The sequence below is a fragment of the Cucumis melo genome, chromosome 1 (genome assembly GCF_025177605.1).
Source record: "Cucumis melo cultivar AY chromosome 1, USDA_Cmelo_AY_1.0, whole genome shotgun sequence".
NCBI classification, from domain to species: domain Eukaryota; kingdom Viridiplantae; phylum Streptophyta; class Magnoliopsida; order Cucurbitales; family Cucurbitaceae; genus Cucumis; species Cucumis melo.
The window spans coordinates 9,712,028-9,734,894 of record NC_066857.1 but is presented as its reverse complement, the minus strand read 5'-3'; the positions used below and the strand labels follow the sequence as shown (position 1 = coordinate 9,734,894).

At 35.0% G+C, this 22,867-nt stretch overlaps 1 protein-coding gene across 9 annotated transcripts; it reads right to left on the bottom strand.

The window, feature by feature from the left end:
• Nucleotides 1-829: 829 nt before the first annotated feature.
• On the bottom strand, nucleotides 830-13,743 carry LOC103500424 (uncharacterized). Of its 9 annotated transcripts, none has more exons than XM_051081438.1 (9): nucleotides 13,456-13,696; nucleotides 13,221-13,290; nucleotides 5,688-5,754; nucleotides 5,462-5,547; nucleotides 2,375-2,734; nucleotides 2,078-2,161; nucleotides 1,871-1,995; nucleotides 1,410-1,574; nucleotides 830-1,302 (listed from the first exon to the last, which is right to left on the bottom strand). In XM_051081438.1, the coding sequence occupies exons 2-9, from the start codon at nucleotides 13,229-13,231 to the stop codon at nucleotides 1,172-1,174; spliced, it is 1,029 nt and encodes a 342-aa protein (XP_050937395.1). In that variant the 5' UTR covers nucleotides 13,232-13,290; nucleotides 13,456-13,696; the 3' UTR covers nucleotides 830-1,171. The 9 variants fall into 9 exon arrangements, with proteins under 9 accessions (XP_050937395.1, XP_050937424.1, XP_050937281.1 ...); XM_051081467.1 differs by having other exon boundaries at nucleotides 1,871-1,992; XM_051081324.1 differs by having other exon boundaries at nucleotides 2,078-2,296; nucleotides 13,456-13,695.
• Nucleotides 13,744-22,867: the final 9,124 nt, after the last annotated feature.

Below are 22,867 nucleotides of genomic sequence, written 5' to 3'. Positions count from 1 at the left end.
AGCGCATGTTGCACGTGTTCGGGAACGTGCCAGAGATTGGGTACCATTTTCAGGACTCTAATGGGAAGTTAACAGACACCTAGCGGGACTAGTAGTAGGTCCCTTACTGAGTATATGTTTATACTCACTCTTTCTATGTTTAACATTTCAGGCGAAGGTAAAGGTAGAGGAAAGCTGGCGAGCGACAGAGAAGGATCCGTGACATGCCATATGGGGACTCAATTTTGCTTCCGCGTTTATGTTTCAGTGTTTTAATATTCCGTTTTTAATGAAAAATTTATTCTTCCCTCGTTTCAAAAAGTGTCTCTTGTCATCGTTTCTTTTTAGTAACGACCTCAGCTTAGTATAAAGAGTTGGGTCGTTACATTTATAAATAATTGCAAATATATAAAAAATACTTAGTAATAAACTCGACTTAACATAATTATCATTAATAAATTTCGAGAACTAAATCTAATTCTTTTACATTTTCGGTCTCTTTTTTCTTATTTACAAATACTTGAGGGAAAATTGTTATAATTGCAACTTTACCGCATTCTAAAGTCAAGCTAAGGTAGATGTCAATGTGTATGCTTAAGGGACATGAACACAAAGCCCTCTGGAGTAAGTAGCTAGTTGCGCGATTCTCACCTAATGCAAATCTCACATAACTTGCCATAACAATACAAGATATATCCTTCACCATTAGGATTTATTCTCACATGTTCAAGATGTAGAAAATGCAACATATTTGCCATTAACCTAAATAAAAACATAAATACAAAGGGCAATACTCTCAGAATCCTCTGCTAACTCACCGATCAGCAACTTTGACATGGATTCACACATCTGACTGAAAAATAGTAGGTTAGATATTAAGTTTTAAGGTTTTTTTACACTAAAAAATATTTAGGTTAGACATTCGCGTTAAGCTTTGTTTTGTTGTACCCACATATCATCAACAAAGAGGTAAAACCAAAGCCACGATACAAAAGTCATCCCCAACAAAAGACCACAAAAGACTAATAAAGGGAGTCAGTTCCCCTAACTTTGCTTGGCCTTCGGTGGTAAGGTGAAAGTACTTAGTCACTTCTCTTTCCTTAGCATTATGGCAATGGAGCTGTGAAGAAACCAATGGAAAGTTACCGAGATAGCCTCATAAGAGCCGAGGTTGGGGCGGAACTATGTACATCTAGCATCGGTAAAGAAAGAATCTACTGATCCTCCAAAATTGTTTCGAACTTAAACGTGAGAGAACTTTGTGAGCTCTCACCATTACCAACCTCACGTCTAAATTCTTAGGCATCATCCTTTGGTCAGCAACTGGAATTATGTCGGGAGATCAATGTCAGAGTTCGAATCTACAGAAACTTAGAGGCATAGTACTGACTTTGATTTATCAATAAGTCATGATGGAGGAGAGAGTGAACCAGAATGAAGAATACTGGTGTTGCTTAAAGGACTTATGGGACTTATAGGGCCTTGCGTACAAGTTGACTCGGCAAAAGTTCTCTCTTCAGAAGCGACAACATTTCTTGGTTCCACAGCTTGCTTTCCACGAAAGACGCCCCACAAATAGTACTTTGTTTGAAATCCTGCAAATAATATCAGTGCTTTAAAAATAGCCATACAAAAGCCTGGAATGACATGCTACGTGAATCGCATGAGAAGTTCAAAGCAAATGAGAAAATATGCATTCAGAGGTTCTCTTTTTCACCCCAAAAATTGTAAAAAAAAAAAAAAAAAAAAAAAAAAAAAAAAAAAAAAAGAACTCTCTCCAGTGGAAAGGAAACTCAAAATAAATCAATATGTGTCGTCACCGGTTCTCATCAATGTACAAAAAAGATTGGATCGACGAACTGAATTATAAAAGGTTTATACGTGGCCTTACTCCAAAATCTCATTGGTAACATGGCGGAAGTAAAAACTAATAGCTCTGCATTCTTCAACACAGCCTTCATGGCTAGGTCATGGGACATCATTGCATTGACCAGAAGATCAAATGCCTTTTGGCTGCTGCAAAAAGAAAAAAAAAATCATAAATTGAAGCAGTAGGAAGACAGACAAAAAGAAAATGTAGGAGCATAAAATTCATCACCTTTCCCCATCTGGAAAGAAATATAGAGCAATACTTTGATCAGTTGGCCCCAATTTCTGAAATCCTCTAGGCCATACATCACATCTACGAAGTAATTCAACGGAAAGTAACTCAGGTAATATTTTTGCCTCCTCGTACACTTTTGAACATGCTAAGCTAGACATATGAGCAACAAGTACTACTCTGCTCAAACTTCGATTCCAAATTTTTAAAGTTCCCCTGTCACGGCCAAAATTTGAATTGTACTTCATTTTGTAAATTTAAAATAAAAATAGATATATAGCAAAAGCCTCTAACCTCCACAATGGATCTACTATAGGTTGTGCAACATAACAGTTGAGCCTTGTAGAATTACACATATCAGATGATGTAACGACTTGACCGAGATTGGCCCCACCTTCGAGTACTGGCTCTCCCAGCCTTCCAGGTGTTGACTCATTCTTTTTTTCACTGCATTGTGCCTCAGGTAGTTGAAGAGGATAACTACTCTGATCACAAACATCATTCCTCTTAATTTTCTTCTTGAGTCGTTTGACGTACTTTTTCTTTTTTAATTTAACTTTAGAGTTTATTGTTGGCAAAATTGCTGCCTCACAATCTTCACAAAGCCAAGGAACATACTCATCCAAATATTTTGGCAATTCATCTAGGCAATAGCTGCATAGTAAAAAGACCAAGAGTGAAGGTTGAAAGTGCAAAACTAATTAGATATTTATTTTCTAATTAAATTTACAACTGTGTTAGACCTCCCATCAGATTTCAGTATAGCAGGAAAAAGAAAGGGAAGTCACACGTGTGAAATAAGGCAGCAGGTTAGTTAATTGTTAAGTCGGTGAGTGTTTGTATAAATAGAAGTTAGTTTGGGTGGGAAGAGGGAGTTAAGCTTTGAGTGAAGATTAGATTTGGCATGTGACTTCTTGAGAGAGAAGAAAAGGAGTGACCTAGATATTGAATTGAGTTATGCTGAATTCAATCATATTGTAATTCATACTATATTCATCAATAAAGTTAGAATTTCTATCCTATTGGATCGAGTTCTATCAAACTGCAATTCACACAATCATTTAACTACACATAGTTAGCATAATCAAAGGAAATTATTCAATTGAAATTTTAGATTTCCTGGCTTTTTGAAAGGGTAGACAAATTGACTAAACCATAAGCAACAATCTGTTAGGCTTCCGATCATCCATACCTACAAATGCAAACGTAAATTTGGTAATGCACAGGAGGCAGCACCTAGGGACATTATTGGAGTGGAGAATAATGGTTAAGGGGCCCATCTGAGGTGTTAGTATTTAAAGAATGTTTTGGGATTGCCAAAAGTATTTTATTCTAGAGAAAGTTGCTGTAGGCTTTTGAGGGAGAAGAACCTAGCCTTCTCGAGGGAGCTGGAGCTGATATCTTTTATTTCCTTTGTTGTTAATGCTTGTTATTTCTCTTTTCTTGTTCTTGGGTTGATATTTGTGTCCAGACACTTTGGTTATTTTCCATTCAATAAATTGTGATCGAGTACCATGTCTGTCACTCTATTTTGTTGGGATTTTCTGAGTTTCAGGTGGAACAATCCTAACATAATCTTTTTCATATCCAGTTATGGAGCACATACACTAAGGTAGTTTTCGGCAGCATGTCTGCCTGACAAATCTCCACTGTATCACTCTCTCTCTCTCTCTTTCTTCCGCTTCTTCTATCTTTTTTCAATATTTAAAACACTAGCTTTCATTAAGATGAATGAAAGAATCAACAAAACATAAAAAGTTCAACTCAATAAAGACCTAAATTACAAAAAAAAAAAGCCCCACCGTTCAATATATAAACGAGAAGGGTATTTATAAAAAACACAAAACCTAGTGAAATGCACCAAAATGTGCCAACAACACACTAGTTGTTGTGACTTATCTGAAGTTTTAATGATATTACTTATATTCCTTTCCAACAAAATGAATTAATGAGGCAAGAGAAACAGCTTGCTAATGATAAGTGCCTCATGACCTGAAATGATGGATCCAAGAATTTAGTAAAACAACAGAATTTTTTTACTCCAATCAGTGTTTTCTAAAAGCTCTATGTGCACTAATCGTCTGGGGCATAAGTGCAAGGCAAAAGAAAACGCATGCATTTTTTTATGAGGTGAACTACATATAAAAATACTACATAAAGAAGAGAAAGCATACTTCAACTAAGAATTTGAAAAGTAAAAAATAAAATAAAGAAAAAACCCAAAAGCCAGGGAATTCAGCATATAAGCTTAACAAATTTTATTTTTTTCAGTTAATAAAGAAAGAAAACCTTGATTTATAAATTATAACCATATAAAGAAACGAAAAAGCCCCAAGGCCCAAGGCTTTGGACCTTAGGGCTTCACAAAAGGCACGTGCCTAGTGGGCACCTTATTTTGGGTGCCAAGACTTGAGCCTAGCACCTAGGCACGTGCCCGGGAGGGCTTTTTAAAAGCTCGACTCCATTCATTAAAATTTAGATTCCTTGTGAATACAATCAAACTTCTCTTGATTTCATGCTCATGTAGCAGGGAATGTTTGGAGTTTTATTCAACTTCAGAGGTTATCAATTCAGACAATCTAAATTTAGATTTTAGTGGTATATGGTTAGAAAGGAAAGAGAATGGGATGAAATGATATGGCTACAGGCTATCGTTCTTCATTGTCAATTTGTAATTAACTTAAATTGGAGCCCGTTTTCCTAGAACAACAAGGGCGATAGTCCATTTATGCAATCCTTCACTTCATCGATGGAGAGCTTTATATTCATTTATGCATACTTTAATGAGCATAAACATTTTGTATCGATGTCTTAATTCTTTTTAGAACATACCGTTGTAATACCTAACTTGTTCAAACTCACATCAGTTTTCTTAAAGCCACCCATCACTGCCGAGGTGGAGTTTGCCACCTAGAACACAGTTGGTGGGCCAAGGAAAGTGCGTTTGGGTGGGTGGGGAGGGGGGGGGGGGGGGGGACACAAATAAAATACATTTATGTCTCATCATGTACCTTTTGGTGCATTTAGCTAAGATCATTCCTATCTTATCATAGAAAAATACCATTCTATCAATTATGTACTTGGTATAATTCTATAACCTACACGATCCTCCATTTATAATACAATTACATATAAGAATATATATATATATGTACATCTCTCTTCACTACGCAGGACAATAGCTCATGCTTTTTGCCTTCAACAAAACAAAATGTGGGATGATTATTATAATGTAATCTCATGCCAACACACAAGATGATGGTGAGTGACCACAAGAGTATTAAACATTAGACAACTTGATATATTCAACAATTACATAAAACATAAGCAAGATTTGATATAAAGATAAAATATACAGAGCCAATTATCAGCAATGCATACCGATGGATAGGATAAGTCTGACATTCTTTACAAAAATTTAAAGCCTCAACAAAACCTCTATCTCCACATATCCGACAAATATCAACCTGCAGTGTTTAGAATAACCATTATTGACAGTCTAAGAACCAAATAAACTGCAGAAGTGAAAGTATGCTTCAGAATAAAATGTCAGTAATGTGATCCCCGTTTTCTCCCTCCCCATTATTGATGTAGAATTCTCTCTTACCCGGGCTGTTTCCTTTGTTGTTGTCTGCAGTTTCCTTTTTGCATTTACATTTTCAGCAGCCATGTGGCTGTTTAAAAGGCCGTAGGTGATTAATTAGTCAATTAGTATGCTAGTTGTTATGTAATTTAATGCTGGCTCGTAGCCTTTAAATAGCTAGCTGTTTAGATGTTAAAAGTTTTTAATAACTTCAATAAATTTCCACTTTTTTCTTTTTTGGGTATTATTGAAAGCAATCAACACGAAAAAACTAGGCTTACATGGAAACCTGAGTACCGAAATAAAAACCACGATATTGTTATTTTATTATTTTCTGAGGAATTACAAAGGTACAATAAAGGAGATTAAATAGAATACACAAAGACATAAAACAAAAAAGGAAAAAAAAAGGTTTATGGAAAGCTTTACATAAATAACTTTTACCATAAACACCCCAAGGGCCAAACCAATAAATTCTAACACTCTCCCTCAAGTTTTTCCCTCAAGTTGGGACATAAATATCAATGAGGCTCAACTTGTTAACACAAAAGTCGAAATTTGGTATGAGAAGCTCCTTGGTGAGAACGTCAACAACTTATCGGCTCGAATGGATGTACGTAATGCATATGCTCGCACTGTCAAGTCTTTCTTTGATGAAATTTCAATCAATCTCAACATGTTTAGTTCTATCATGTTGAACTGGGTTGTTAACAATACCAATAACGACTTTGTTATCACAAAAAAACTTCAATAAAGTCCGCATTCCTGATAAAGATCAGACAGGACTTTCTGGAGCCAAATTTCCTCACATATTCCTAAACCCATAGCTCTGTATTTAGCCTCATACTGCTCCTGGCCACAACACTTCGCTTCTTCTCTAATTTACAAGATTGCCCCAAACAAAGGTACAATAACTGGCGGTAGACTTTCTATCAATAATAGATCCTGCCCAGCCCAAGTCAATATATGCCTCAATAGTCTTTATGTCTGTCTTTCTAAACATCAACGCTTTACCAAGTGTCGTTTTCAAGTATCTCAAAATTATGTTGACAACTTCCATGTGTTCCTCATAGGGGGCCTGCATAAACTGGCTGACAACACTCATGAGAAAGAAAATATCAGGACGAGTAGGGGACAAGTAAATCAATTTACCCTCAAGTCGCTAATATTGTTCTTTATCAACTGGAACTTGATCATCAGAGTTTCCTAGTTTACAGTTTAATTCAATAGGAGTGTCAGCAAGATGACATCCTAACAAACCTATCTTGGTTAGCAAATCAAGGGTGTATTCTCTCTGAGACACGAAGATGCCTTCTTTAATCTGGTCACCTCCATTCCAAGGAAATATTTTAGATTTCCCAAATCCTCAATTTCAAATTCATCACTCATTCTCTGCTAGAGTTGACTGATTTTTGTTTGATCATCTCCAGACAAAACAATGTCATTCACATAATCTATCAAAACTGCAATCTTCCCTATCTTGGAAACCTTTGTGAATAAAATATGATCAATGCCCCTAACTGTACCTTTGGGACTTGACAGTTGATTGATTTCTGTTTGATCATCTACAAACAAAACAATGTCATCCACATAAACTACAATCTTCCCTATCTTAGAAACCTTTCTAAATAAAATATGATCAGAGTACCTCTAACTGTACCCTTGGGACTTGACAAATGTAGTAAACCTGTCAAATCATGCTCTAGGTGACTGTTTCAGACCATATAGGGATTTCTGGAGTTTACATACCTGCCAAACAAACTGGGCTTCAAATCCTCATGTAGACTTCCTCAAATAGGTCTCCATTTAGAAAAGCATTCTTAACATCCAGCTAGTATAGAGGTCAATCTTTGTTCACAGCAACAGATAGCAGAATTCTAACAGTATTCAACTTAGCAACTGAAGAAAAAGTTTTTTAACAATCTACACCGTAGGTTTGAGTAAATTCCTTTGCAACTAATCTTGCCTTGTGTCTGTCAAGAGTTCCATCAGCTTTGTATTTGAGAGAGAACACCCATTTACATCCCACAGTTTATGTCCCTTGGGTAGAGCACAAATCTCTTAACATTCTTCCATTCAGGACACTCTAAAGCAGTGCAGATATTTTTCAGTATTATAGTATAGTCAAGGCTTGCTGTAAAAGCTCTAAACTGTGGAGAGAGATTACCATAGGAAATATAGTTGCAAATGGAATGTTTAATACAAGACTTGGTACCTTTTCTCATAGCAATGGGAATGTTAAGAGAGAAATCATACTCATCAATTTTCCCTGTATGACCCTGTTCAGCTTCATTGTTATTGGTTCCTGCTCTAACCTTAGTCTTTTAACTACTGTTATTTTCTTCTACATTTACAAGAATAGCAATATCAGACTTGTCATTCTCACTCATCTTATTATTAGTACAAGGTTTAGTAGGGTTTTCTATACCTTGATCTCGAGGAGGTTTAAAGTCTTGAACTGGAGCCAGCAGCTGACTAGTAGGGGACCTAACTTCTTTTATGAGATTCCTCTTGTAGTACGCTTTCCAAGGAACTTGGTTTGTGGGTAGGACTACGGGATGAGGATCGTAGTCAGACACAGTACTAGGAGTAGGTTCGATAAGCTCTACTCCGTTTAAAGACGGCTACTTCTAAAAGATGACAATTTTTTCGCTCAATCACCCCATTTTGTTGAGGAGTGTAGGCGCATGAGTTTTAGTGAACCCTAGGAGGCTAGGAATTCACTAAGGTTATGGTTTTGGAATTCTTGACCATTATCACTCCAAAGAATTGCAATTTTGTATGGAATTTTGTTTCAATGGTGTGATAGAAGTTTTAAAAAATAGAGGAAGCCTTAGATTTATCGGTGATAAAGTAGTTCCAAGTAAGACGGGTATGATCATCAGTGAAAGTTACAAACCATCGTTCCCCAAATGAGGTGGTGACCTTGGAAGGACCCCAAATGTCACTATGGATAATGGTAAACGATTGTGTAGGTTTATATGGTTGAGGAAAATGAAACCCTATGTTATTTTGCTCGGATAGACACATCATAAAATAGAGAGAGGACATAAACTTTAGAAAAGAGATGGGGAAACAAATATTTCATATAATTAAATTTTTGTGTGGCCAGTGGCCCAACCGAAAATGCCACAACATACAATCATGTTTAGAAGTGCTAAAATAGGAAGACAGTAAACTAGTCCTAGAGATACTACTACTGAAGGTGTCATCATCAAGAATGTAAAGTCCCCCGCTATTTTGGACAATGCCAATCATCCTCCTTGAGCTCATGTCCTGAAAACAAACAAATTCAGATAAGAAGATAGCTTTACAATGCAGCTCCCGAGTGATCTTGCTTATAGACTGCAAATTGTAAGACAGTTTAAGCACATGCAAAACATTTTAGAGAGCAAAACCGTCAAAGGAAACTATTTGTCTTTTGCCAGTAATCTGGGCTAAAGAGCCATCGACTATCCAGATTTTTTCATTATCGGCACAAGGGATTGAGGCATACCTAACTGAGCAATGGCACCCAGAGGAGGAGTCTTGGTTTGGCTTGCAGTAGGGCCAATTGACTGAGAAGTGCTAGCAGTGGTAGTCTCACTAAAGTGGGCATGTCCCGAGTTTTGTTTCTTGTTGGAGGACGATCATAGAGTTTTCAACACTGATCCTTGGTGTGCCACTGTTTCTTGCAATGCTCACAAACAAGGATTGGTTTCCCATTATTTTTGTCATTATCATGAGTCGAGTACCGGGCAAAAAAGGCAGCTGAGTCAATGACAGGGGTAGTCAGTACACCCATGGCATTAGTACGATCTTCTTCAAGACGGACTTCAAAACACACTTCCATTAGGGAAGGAAGGGATCTTTGTCCGGGTATACGGCCACAAATAGTATTAAATTTGGGATTAAGCCCTGCAAGGAAATCATAAATACGGCCAACCTCCTCAAGTTTAGCATATTGTATAACGTCCCTAATTGTCTCCCTGTACAAATCCATCTTTTTCCAGAGAAAGGAAAGCTTATTGAAATAGGAAGTCACGTCCAAAGTCCCTTGTTTACAATCATGGACATGTTTTCTCAGTGCATACAATCAAGAGGCATTCTAACACTTCGAGTAAAGGGTCTGAGTTGCATCCCACAAATCTTTTGCAGTGGCTGCATACAATAGAGGCTCACCGATTTGAGGTTCAATACTATTAATCAGCATGGACCGAATGAGTGAGTCCTCCACTTTTCAGAGTCGCTCCATACTATTAAGAACACGAACTGGTGGCAACCTTTGAGGAACATCTTTACTAATTGGAACCATGAAAAATAATTTTGCACATTTGATTTCTAGCTTGGAAAATTCTTAGTAGACGATCCCAAAGAGCCAGTTATATAATTTGAAGGCAAAGTAGAGAACACAAATTTATCGGGTTCTTGAAATGCATCGACAACTAGGTTGATTTGGAATGCGCCGAAGACTCGCCCGTTTCAACCCCTGATATGTTATGGAGTTGGTTAGTCTCGTTACCATAGAAAAAAAGGCTATTGTAAAGGGTCAACGGACAGCGAAGCCTTGCTGTACAAATTTGACAGATTTACAATAGAGGGTTGCTGTCCAGAGGCATAGACGATGTGTGGGGCTGCGACTAACCAGAAGGGTATGACGGTTGGAAAGACGACGACGTGTAGACGGACATGAGCCCACGCGCCTAACGCGAGGCTATTTCTAGTCGAACAGCAGCGAGGGTGGTCCCATTGAGTAGATCGGCGGTTTCTAAAGTTGTTGGAGTAATTTTTCCATGGCGGCAGCGGCAGCGGCTTCTGGTTTGGTCTGGGTTTCTCCTAGGCTATTTTCTAAGGTTACGTTATTGCATGGCTTTGATACCATATTGAAAGCAATAAACACGAAAAAACTAGGCTTGCGTGGAAACCCAAGTACCGGGAGAAAAACGACAATATTATTATTTTAACATTTTCTGATGAATTACAAAGGTATAATGAGGAAGATTAAATAGAATATACAAAGACATAAAGAAAAGGAAAAGAAAAAGGTTTATGGTAAGCGTTCCATAAATAACTTTTTCCATAAACACCCCAAGGACCAAGCTCACAAATAGAAGCATTAAGCCTCACCAACACCCCAAACCTCCTTACTAGATCTTTCCACACCTTTGTTCTATTATTAAACTCCAACCAAATACCCCGCAAAATAGCAAAGGAACTCCCCGCAGAAACACCATAACCTTATCCTTAAAGGAACCAAACTCTGGAGGAACCAAACTAGCACTTCCATAACAAATTACCCAGACCTTTAGAATGTCCTCGAAGTCCTGCAAAGAATGCACAATTTTGAGGCAAGATAAAGGAGGAATTCCTTAGGATACTTACTCTCCCCAATAAAACCTACCAAACAAAAACCTTAAACTTTTACAGAACTTTCACTTCCATAAGGAGAAAGCTAAAGTCCCAGAAGTATTCAACTGAGTGAGGCTAGAAGATAAAAAGTTAAAAGAAGGAATGACAACAAAACCCCCTAACAAGGTCTAGAGACCACCTCCTAACATTCCTCCTCCCAAAGTAAAAACAATACTATGGTAATGAAGGAGAACACCACCTCAACCACCTCTTTGTCAAAGAGAGGGAGACAAAAGCCCAAAGAACAGACAAAGGAGATAACGAAAAAGCTACGAGATCCAACTACTTATCCAAAATAAAGTAAAAATGACGGAATAAGTCACAAGGGCTTTGTCTAACCCATTGATCCTCCCAAAAGTAAACACCAAGGCCAACCCCTAACAAACAATTTATGAAGTGAGAAGAAGAGAAAGGACTCAAGGAAATAGTTTTCCCAAAGGATTTATGAAGGCCTTTTTCACTCACCATTCAAATTCCATTCAAATTCCAACCAAAAGGGTGAGGGTCATATCTACTTGGAATCACTCTAAAGCAAAACAAGTCAATATTGGTGAAAAAATACCGTAATCATTTGGCCAAAACAAATTCATCGCATAATTTCAAGCTCCCAATACCCAAGCCCCCAAGGTTGACAAACTCACGAACCACCTCAGATAACCAAATTCTGAACCCATCACCCTCCTCAAACCCTTCCCAGGCTTATCATCAAAAGCTCAAGGATCTTGTAAACCAAGTTTGAAAGAGTTAACAAGGAAAAAAAATGACTGAAGTTAGAACATCCTAAATAAGAGCAAGGTCTTCCTCCTTCAGGAAAAATAAACTTTATTCCAAAGAAGATAACCTTTTTTGACACTTCTCCAAGGTCGAATTCCAGAACGATCAACTGCTAAGGTTATCACCAAAAGGTAGCCCGTAGTAGGTAGAGGGAAAGCCTACTTACTTCACACCCAACCATAGCTACCTAAGAGTAGATCTTTGAGGGACAACAATTAATACCTAAAACAAAACTCTAACCCCCAATTAATCTTCAAGCCAAAGATCATTTCAAAGAAGGAAAACAATCTATAGATTGACAAAAGAAGCCTCCTTACCTGAACAGAAGAGAAGAGAAAAAAAAGTATCAACCACAAACTGAAGACGCGAAAGTGAACCAAACCCTCACCTTAAACTTTCAATCATTCCCCTATCCACACCAACCGATACAAAACTAGTTAAGACATCCACCACCAAATGAAAGAGAAAGGAGAAAGTGGATACTCTTGCCAAAAATCTATCATAGCAAAAACCTTATCTCTAGGCCTCGCATTGACAAGAAAAGAAAAGTTCACTGATCTTACACAATTCCTCATCCAGCCTCTCCGCTGAACTCTGAAACCTTTCTTCTCCAAGACTTTGTCCAGAAAGTCCCCAATCACTGGGTCATAGACTGTCGCAAAGTCGATTCTGAAGATAATCCCCTACTCTTTTCTTTCCTAGTAGTCCTCAATACCAATATGCACTTGATCTAAAATTTTCCACCTAGCTATCAAGGCACCCTGAGTGTTAGAAATGGTACTAAAAAGAACTTGCTTTAATCTACCAGCCAAAGTTTTCGCAATAATCTTGTCCACAAAAGTCTCAGTCATTCTAAAGTAAATAATATCCAGGTCATAAAACTCACAAAAAATCTTCCAATTTAAAAGAGCCTATCTTGCATACCACAACCACAGACTATTGAGCATGAATCCCACCATATGTTGTTCATGCAAGTCATACTATCATGCAAGGCAGGCAATCTTCGACACCCCCACTAAAAAAACCTCAAGCCCTTCATCCACAAAGTTTGTAAGACAACATGAACAGAGTATGAACATGGATTGTCCTGCCCCAACATGAGCGTAATTCAAAGCTTAAGACAACCAAAACCTTCTCAAGTCCAAAGTTCAAACTCACATCCCTTGTATCAATTCTGTGTTCTAATTAAAATAAATAAAAAAAAAAATGCAACGTCCTATTAACCTGTCGGCAAAAGCATCCTCTTGTCCTAAGGCCCGACACTCCCATTTGCTCTCATCTCCCAAAACCCCAATTCTAGCCCAGCTAAAGGAAATGAAGGCATGCACTGGAAAGAATATGAAAAGAGAATTCATGAGAAGAAAACCCAAGTAATAGAATCCAAAAAGATCTCACCATTTCAACATACAGGCAGTGAAGTAGTCAGCACACCGACTGTTTCCGCCGCTAAAACGCGTCAGCGGAGCTGCAAAGAAATTGATAACAAAAACTCAAGAACCCAAGTGATGCAAATAGGGTTAGAAAGAAACGAAACGCTTTAGATCCCCCAAACAAAGAGTGAAGAAGTTGGAGGGTAACGGTCCAAATGAAAAGAGTTTCGTCACGAAACAAAAAATCTAAAAAATCTTACCGCCCCTTTCCTTTTCTTCCTTCTGGGAAGAAACAGTACATGTTGGGTTGTGCCAGTTGGGTAGTGTTGTACTGGAACTTTCGAACAGAGCCTAACAGTTGAATGCCATGATGACGACGACAAAGCCTCTTTCGTAATTCAGAAAAAATGGGAATTTAGGCATCATGGGAAAAGGAACCAAAGGGTTTTCAGTTTCTATACATAATAATTGCTCCTTCTACGCAAATATTTTTGGTTAATTTTTGGGCGCAAAGTTGGTTTTTAAAATGGGAGCAAAATGCACTTGTAGATAAAAAATTTAGTGCATTGTCTAGAAGCTTTTCTTTCTTCTTTTATTTTAGTTTCATTTGGATGACTAGGCACTTGAATAAGATAATTACTATTAATAATTTTGGATTTAAATGTTTAATTACAGGTTAGATAGTAAATTGACCTTATATAAAAAAAAAATCAATTTGACTCCAAAATTTTGGTAGTCATTGTAATGAGGCATTATCATTCTAATTTACTTTCTCAATAATATGCTAGATGCAATTCATTCATATACAACATTTTTAGTAGGGGTGTAAAAATAACCCGACAACTCGAACTACCGGTTAGATTAGGTTAGTTCAAAATGTGGGTTGGGTTGGATCGAAAAATTGGTTCTTTTCAGGTTGGGTTGGGTCTCAAACTTTAGGGTTGGGGGTGAAAATTCGGTTCAACACAATCAAACCTAAATTATTAATATATAAATATAAATAAATAAATATATGTATATATGTATATATATGGAATTTATATCTTCTTTGTGATGTATTAATCTCGGGTCATCTTAGTGCAATTAAAGCCCAAAATTGAATGAATTAAAGGAAGAATTCTTTTATCTGAGATATTTTGGGGCATTGTATACCTGAGATCGAATGAATTAAGGGCGAAATTCCTTCATCCTGGGCATCTTGGTGCAACTAAAGTCCAATATCGTGTATGATGATCTACACAATCATTTAATTTTGAAAGTCATCATGAAAAAAAAAACAACAACACAACCCGACAACCAACCCAACTCAACTAGTGGTGGATTCATAAATTTTATATAGGGGGCACTATATAATAAAACACACTAAAAATGTTAAAAAAATATTAATAACTTCAAAAATTAATTAATTTAACACGTATTACAATTGTCCTCTACGAGTTTTCATGTTTTGAAATCGATCCATGACAAGTTTATTATCTAACTTATCCAATAAATCTTTCTAAATATAAGCTAACTTATCCAATATTTCTTCCAATTGGAAAATCATTCACTAACAAAACATTCCCCTCCTTATTCGTCACTTAACTTCTAATTTGAACAAGTAGCAAGATAAACAAAATGCAACATCCTTTGAAATACTATATTCTAACCAATTAGGATATTATTTATACCAAGCTAGATTAAATCGTCTCAACTTTGCCCCAAATTTCTTAAATGGAAAAGTATAATTTCGAGGTTGACAAGGACCTTTTTATAAATATGCTCTACGAACTTGATCTTGAATATTATAGTTATATTCAGAAATTCTAGTTCTTAGATCATGATCTGAAGGTAGTTTCCCTAATTTGATTTCTGTATAAGATCTGTCAAAATCAGATATATGTCTCTTTTTTTAAGATAATGACTTTATAGTTTCTATTGTTGTTTTTCTTTTAAAATACCTTTCCATATTGATATGTTTACTCTATAAAATTAGTATTAAACAATATAAGTATTATGATTTATCACATAGATTGAAAAAGTATTAATATTAAGAATAATTTGAACTTATTGGTGAATTGATATAATATGTATACTCTAACGATGAACAAAAAAATTTGTCTTGTAGCCTTTAATTATGAAATAAAATAAAATAAATATATATAAGTAATCTAAAGGGGTCATTTCAAAAATATAAAAAAGCAGCAAAGTATTTACACTGTATAGAACAATTCCGAAAATGGAAAAAGCTCAGAGGCTCACCGTGTAAAATACAAAAAATGCCCCGTCAACAATGCGCGTAATATATTTGGTAACGCGATTTGGTAGACGATCGTTTAGATTTGGCTACACGATCGTTTAGATTTGACTGTTGTTTGGTACACGATCGTATAGATTTGTTTTTCCAATTCTATCGTTTAATTTGGTTACACGATCGTTTAATTAATTGGGTTACACCATCGTTTAGATTTAACTACACGATCGTTTAGATTTGACTACACGATCGTTTAGATTTTGGGTTTTAAATCTAAACGATTTTTTCTTTAAATTTGTTATACGATTGTTTAGATTCGACTACACGATCGTTTAGATTTGGGGTTCCAATTCTAGACGATTTTTTTTTCAAAATTTGGTATACGATTGTTTAGATTTTGATACACAATCGTTTAAATTTAGCTACCCCAAATCTAAACGATTTTTTTTTCAATATTTTGTATAAATAATTTTTTTCAATATTCTTTATACACAATCTTTTAGTTTTGTTTACCCTAATTTAAATGTCTAACCAATTTTTTCAAAATTCTTTATACATCATTCTTTAGATTTGGTTACCTAATCTAAACATAAAAAAAAGAAAAGAAGAAATATTGTCCGATGCATGTAGTGAATGAAAAAAAAAATGAAAAAAAAAGAAAGAAGAAGAAAAACATGTACGCACCTGAAAAAGGCTCTTACCACTACTCTTTCAGACGATGAATCCTCATCAGACAGTGATTGTGAATACCCAGACCGTAAATATTTGAGTAGTTTATTATATTTAGGAAAGTTTCCTTAAATGTAAATGTGAATTTAAAAATTGCATAAAAAAAAAGAATAATACATTTTTCATGGAATATGGTTAAGAGAGTGAAAATTTAGATCACCAACTTTGTTACATTTTCTTTCTAAATATTTGTTAGATAACAAATGACGGTGAAATAAGTTAGGGTTTTATCTTAGTTAGGTTTTTTTTTTCCTTTTATTGAAATTTGGAAAGATATTTGGTATTTAGGGAAAGAAAATTAATGATGTTTGGAATAAAATATATTTTGTGACAATTTAGAAAGAAATTTGATATTTGGGGAAAGAAAATTATTAATATTTGAAATAAAAACTATTTTTTGGAGAAATAAAATTATTAATATTTGGAATAAAAACTATTTTTTGGAAAAATAAAATTATTAAAATGTGAAAAGATAATTAATGATATTTGATATGCAAGATTCAAACCATTAATTTGGTGGTTATAAAGTGAAAGCACAACCTCTAAACCTGAACCAGACTTAAATAAAAGTAAAGCATTTTTTAATATATATTATAATCTCACACTTCAAAATTAATACTAAAATATAAAAACCGATAATGTGAATGGAAGTACGTGCCCCGCTGGCTCCATAATAAATTTGCCCCTGAACTCGACCCATATTTTAAGGGTTGGGTTGGTAATACAATTCAGGTTATTCGGATTGCCAACCTAACCAACCTGAAAATATGAGTTGGGTTAAGAATGTCCCCAACCCAACTCGTTTACATCCATAATTTTTAATGTCTCGAGTTTGGGATATTTTGTGATTTATTGATGTGTTTTTTTCTCTTGCTCACAATTATTTTATACCTATGTTGTCCTTAGTGTATTTTTCTAGTTTATTTTATACATATACTGTATTTTTCTAGTTTATTTTACCTTATAGATGTTAACAGCAATATATTGATTCAATTTTTTCTAATCTTTCCAATATTCCAATTTGAAAAAAATGAAAGTCAGATAGGGGATGCAAGAGATTTAAGTTTTGGAGAAAAAAATAATTAGTTTAAAATGTGGGTTTATTTCACTTAGGTTTGTTGATTATGATTACATAAAAGATTTATATAATAAATTAATAATATTTTTCGTCATTTATTAATTTAATTAATATGATGAATATAGAGCATAATAATCCAAATATAGAAATATAGTTAATGGAATTTTAACGATCGATACCAAATTAAGTGTTTTTTTAAAAGTTCGAAACCCAAACAAGTTTTTAAAAGTTTAGAAACTAAAATGGAATAAGGTACACAAAGTTTACAAGGTATACAAAGTTTATGGACCATTTTAATCTTTAATCTATTTGTTCCTTCAGTTTGAATATGAATACTTTGGTCGGCCAAGTTTTTAAAATAGTCAATGACTTCAGATTAGCTGACATGTTATTATTTTTATTATTACTTGGCAAAAAGATTAAAAGTTTAATTTGAAAAGAGGAAATGTTCATAATTATATTCAACCCACACTTTTGATAGTTAAATCTATCAACAACTAGAGTGCAGAGGTCTTTACCGGTGAATGAGAGTTCAATTTGAAAATTATTGAAGGTTGAGGTTGCATACTGAACGTTGAAATCACGCAAGATTGTAGAAATAAAATGGATCGAGGAATATTGCTCGTCGCTTTTAGTTTTTTGTTTTGATACTTTATCTCCAAATTCATCAGATATTCTCTGTTATAATTACTCAAACAGCATCTATTTGAATTATAACAAAGAGTTTGAATCAAATGCAAGTAGTGAGTTTGAATAGCACACAAATATATAGTTCAGGTCTAATACAGAACAATAGGATTCTCAGCTCTCGGAGGTCACATTTTATTTTTATTTTAATGAATAGGTGTTATAGAAAAGAGAGGGTGAGAGTGGGTTTTTACATTGAAAGCATGAGGAGTAAGAGTGTAATAATAATATTAACGTGTGGCCACAAATGATTCACATTTTTTTTGGTAGGTTTAAGTGTTGTTTCCTTCGATGTAGAAGGCTGTTTTATCTTGGGGACGACGGGGCTGTAACGACTGTTAGCACCTAGAGCAGAGCTGCAAAACGTTTTTAAAAGAGCAAGTTTTGCAACTCAGCCCAACAGTTGACGAATTTCTGTTTTGCAGGTTCTGCCGTTCTAACGAAGTTCCACTGAAGCGGTTTCAACAATTCTAAGACGTTAAGTGTGTTGCTACCATGGTCGGTCCATTCCAGGTCAAATTGCTATCCTCATATTTAAACCGACCATTCCGCTTCGAAGGAGACCACTTCAAACATTGGAAGCAGAAGATGCTATTTTTCTTAACCTTAAATAAAGTTGTCACTACATGCACAACAAAAGAGCCAAAAGTTCCCAAGACCAATTCAATGAGGAGCAACTTCAGGCTCACAACACATGGACAGAGTTAGATTTTATTTGCAAAAATCTCATACTTAATGGACTTACTAACGAACTCTATGATTATTACAGTACTATGTCTACGGCGAAGGAAGTTTAGGATGCGCTGCAAAAGAAGTACGACACTGAAGAAGTTGGATCCAAGAAGTATGCGGTAAGCCGATACTTGCGGTACCAGATGGTTGACGACAAATCAGTAGAAGCTCAATCACATGAACTGCAGAAGATTGCCCACGAAATAATTAGTGAAGGTAAGCCTTTAGATGAGCAATTTTAAGTTGCTGTTATTATTAATAAGCTACATCCACTATGGAAGGACTTCAAAAATACCCTAAGGCATAAGACAAAGGAGTTCTCTTTAGAAAGCCTATCACTCAGCTACGAATTGAGGAGGAGGCCTGCAAACATGACCAAAAGAGGGAGGAGGTGAACATGATCCCAAAAAGAAGTCCACTGTCGTCCTGAAACGAGAATTGAAGCTTAAAGGGAATAAGATGAGAATTGTGTATTATAATTGTAATAAACCTGGACATACAGCTAGAAATTGTAGAAATGGGAATCGTCTTGCTGCGTAAGTGAACCTAGTAGAAGAGAACTTAGTAACTATGATCACATAAATAAATTTGATCGGGGGGTCTGAAGGTTGGTGGCTAGACAGTGGTGCATTACGCCATGTCTGTCATTACCTTAGTTTATTTAAAAATATATATATAACGAAACTACAGATAAAAATATTCTTATGGGGGATCACCACACAACCAAAGTAGTTGGCGTCGAAGAAGTGGAGCTAAATTTCACTTCTGGCAAGACACTCATTCTGAAGGAAGTCCTACACACTACTGAAATTTGAAAGAACCTGGTCACGGGCCATTTCCTCAACACGACGAGCTTTACTCAAACTATAGGATCCAACCTCTTTACTTTAACGAAGGATAATGTTTTTGTGGAAAAGGGGTACGCAACAGATGGGATGTTTAAATTAAATCTTAATATAAATAGAAAAGTATTTTCTGCTTACATGTTGTCTTCCTTTAATATTTGGTATGCTAGGCTCTGTCATGTGAATAATGAAGGAATAAGAGCCCTACGCAACAGAATAAATAACAGAGAGCATAACTCAAATTAATTTAAGAACCTAAAAATACCAGTACATTGACAAAAACTAATTTAATTATTATAAGTCTAAGCATGCTAAAAATTACATATAGAGAGGAGGAAGAAGCTTACGTATGTTGACGATTCTGGATCTGCCAATCACCAAATTGGGTACCACCACTCAGAAACCTTCCTATTATCTGAGAATGAATTTTGGTTTGAGGGAACCAAAAAATTGAAAAATTGAACTTTTTGGAGAGTCTTCTTCTAGTGAGAATACGCAGAGCAAAAAATACATATATCATAGAAAACCTCAGTATTTCTTGTCCTACGTTTAACTCCTGAAAAAGAGGGGAAGTTGGAGAAAATCAGGGAACGTGGGAGAACCACCAACGTTCTCTATTAATTTAATAAATTAAAATAATAAATTAATTAATTAATTAATAATTAAATCATATTTAATTAATACTTCATTTAAATAATATTTAAATGAATATCTCTCACATAATATAGCGTTTTAGTTTAATTAATTTAATTTAATTAAATTAAACTAAACTGTTAATTAATTCTCCAATTAATTAATTTTCTAAATTAAATATCTTATATTTAATTTAATCCAAATTTGAATCATATTCAAATATAAATTCTCTCATAACTTATAGTTTTAATGTGTATCATATACATATTAAATTTTAACCTATAGTTTTAATATGAATCTAATTCACATTAAATTAATATTTACACTCATTCGAATATTTTATTCTTTCAAAAATTCATTTTGAGTCATACCCAAAATTAAATTTATATAATAAAGTTTAATTAAAATGTAAACTTTATATTATAATATACCACCTTACATTATATTAATTCTTAAAGTAAATTTAAACATTTCAAATTACAACCAATACAAATAAATCTTATTACCCTTTACGAGCTAGGAAGAGGGTCTAATGGACCTATAGATCAGAAGTTACAATGATAATATTAATTGGCTAAATTCATTAGTCACATTAATCAATATTCGTCAATTGTGTGTACACTCAACTAAAGACTTACTGTTGAATTCTTCTCACTATATATATATTTCTGTGTGCACGGGTATAGACCAATAACAGTGAGTTAGTCCTTCACAAGTGTTCGGAACATCAATTGGGCCAAACTACCTTTTTACCCCTGAGTTACTTTTAATCCTTAAATACCAATGCTCCTTTGATGAATAATTTAACTAGTTAACAGAGTTACATCTAGTGGTTACTATTTCGTGGTCTGATCTTATGCAAACTCATTGCATAGGATACCCCCACTCACATGTCATGTACATGAACGCGTTGAATCATTGCGTTTGTGTCAAATACAAAGTGAGCTGTATCTATAGTGTTACCAGGATATAAGGTACCCAGCCTTATCCCTATACTATAGACTCTTTAAGCTGTATCTCAAACATTGATCCCTGTATGTCTTTACATAGTGTTCAAGACTCATCAAACAACTTAAGATGTTAGTTAATTGGATTTAGGTTATTAAAACAAAACTAATAATATAATCAATTACACTTATTGAAATTATAATAATAACACTTTATTAATAATAGTCAATGGATTATATTTACTATCCATGAGTATTAGGATACAAAATCCAACAAACTCCCACTTGGACTAAAACTCCAATCTTTATGGAATGTACATAATAAAGTAATCCTCAAACATTGGAAATGGTAAAATGTACAAGTATATTATATAAAAGTATATATACAAATACAATAAACTAGGGCATTCTCATACCCATTACACATCTCTCACTTGCCCTAGGTTACCTAATGTACATATCTCGCAGACCTAGACTTTCTAGATGACCCTCAAACACTTTAGTCGTTAGAGTCTTCGTAAACGGATCAACAGTGTTGTGCTCCGAAGCAATCTTGGTGACGATCACATCCTCTCATTGCACAATCTCTCATATTAGGTGATACTTCCTCTATATGTGTTTCCCTCGTTTGTGGCTGTGAGGTTCTTTATAATTGGCTACTGTCCCCTACTGGTATCACAATATAAAGTGATGGACATGTTCATGTTTGGAACAACTTCCAAATCATGCAAGAATTTCTTGAGCCAAACTGCTTCTTTTGTTGCTTCGCAAGCAACGATGTACTCAGTCTCCATAGTAGAGTCTGCAATACATCATTGCTCAATGCTACATCATACCACAGCTACCTTGTTCAGAGTGAACTCTGATCCCAACGAGGATTTCCAAGAATCCTTATCGGTTTGGAAATTAGAGTCAGTGTATCCTGTAAGGATCAAATCCTTAGCTCTATACACAAGCATGTAGTCTCTTGTTCTCGTAAGATACTTAAAAATAATTTTAATTGTCGTCTAGTTGTCTCTAACCCTAGGTTGGACTATTACCTACTGACAATTCCCACTACATAACAAATGTCTGGCCTAGTGTAGAGCATAACATACATTAAGCTACCCACAGCTAAGGCATAGGGAATCTATCTCATATCCTCAACTTCTTGAGGTGTCTTAGGACTTGTTCCTTAGACAAGTGAGCCTCGTGCCTGAAAGGTAATAAATCATTCTTAGAGTTTTACATTGAATATCGAACCAACATTTTATCTATATAGGTTACCCGAGATAGTGCTAACATTTTGTTCTTACGATCTCTTATGATTTGGATCCCAAGAACATATTATGCCTCTCCCAAATCTTTCATTTGGAATTGAGTTGCTAGCTAAGTTTTAATGTCAGTTAGGCATCTTACATCATTTCCAGTGAAAAAAATATCGTCCACATAAATTACTAAGAAAGCTACTTTACCTTTGTTGATTTTCTTGTATACACAAGGTTCATCAACACTTTAGTCAAAACCATAAGATTTGACCGCAGTATCAAACCTAATGTTTCAAGATCTGAATATTTGTTTCAACCCATAAATGGATCTATTCAGCTTGCAAACTTTTTGTTCCTTACCTTAGGTTATGAACCACTTAGGATGAGACATAAAGATATTCTCTTGAAAATTGTCATTTAGAAAAGCAGTCTTGACATCCATTTTGAAGGGATGGAAGTCCTTGCACAATAGAAGTATTACAGAATCATAACTCAATTTTAATTGGAACCTAAAAATATCGGTACATTGGTAAAACCTAAT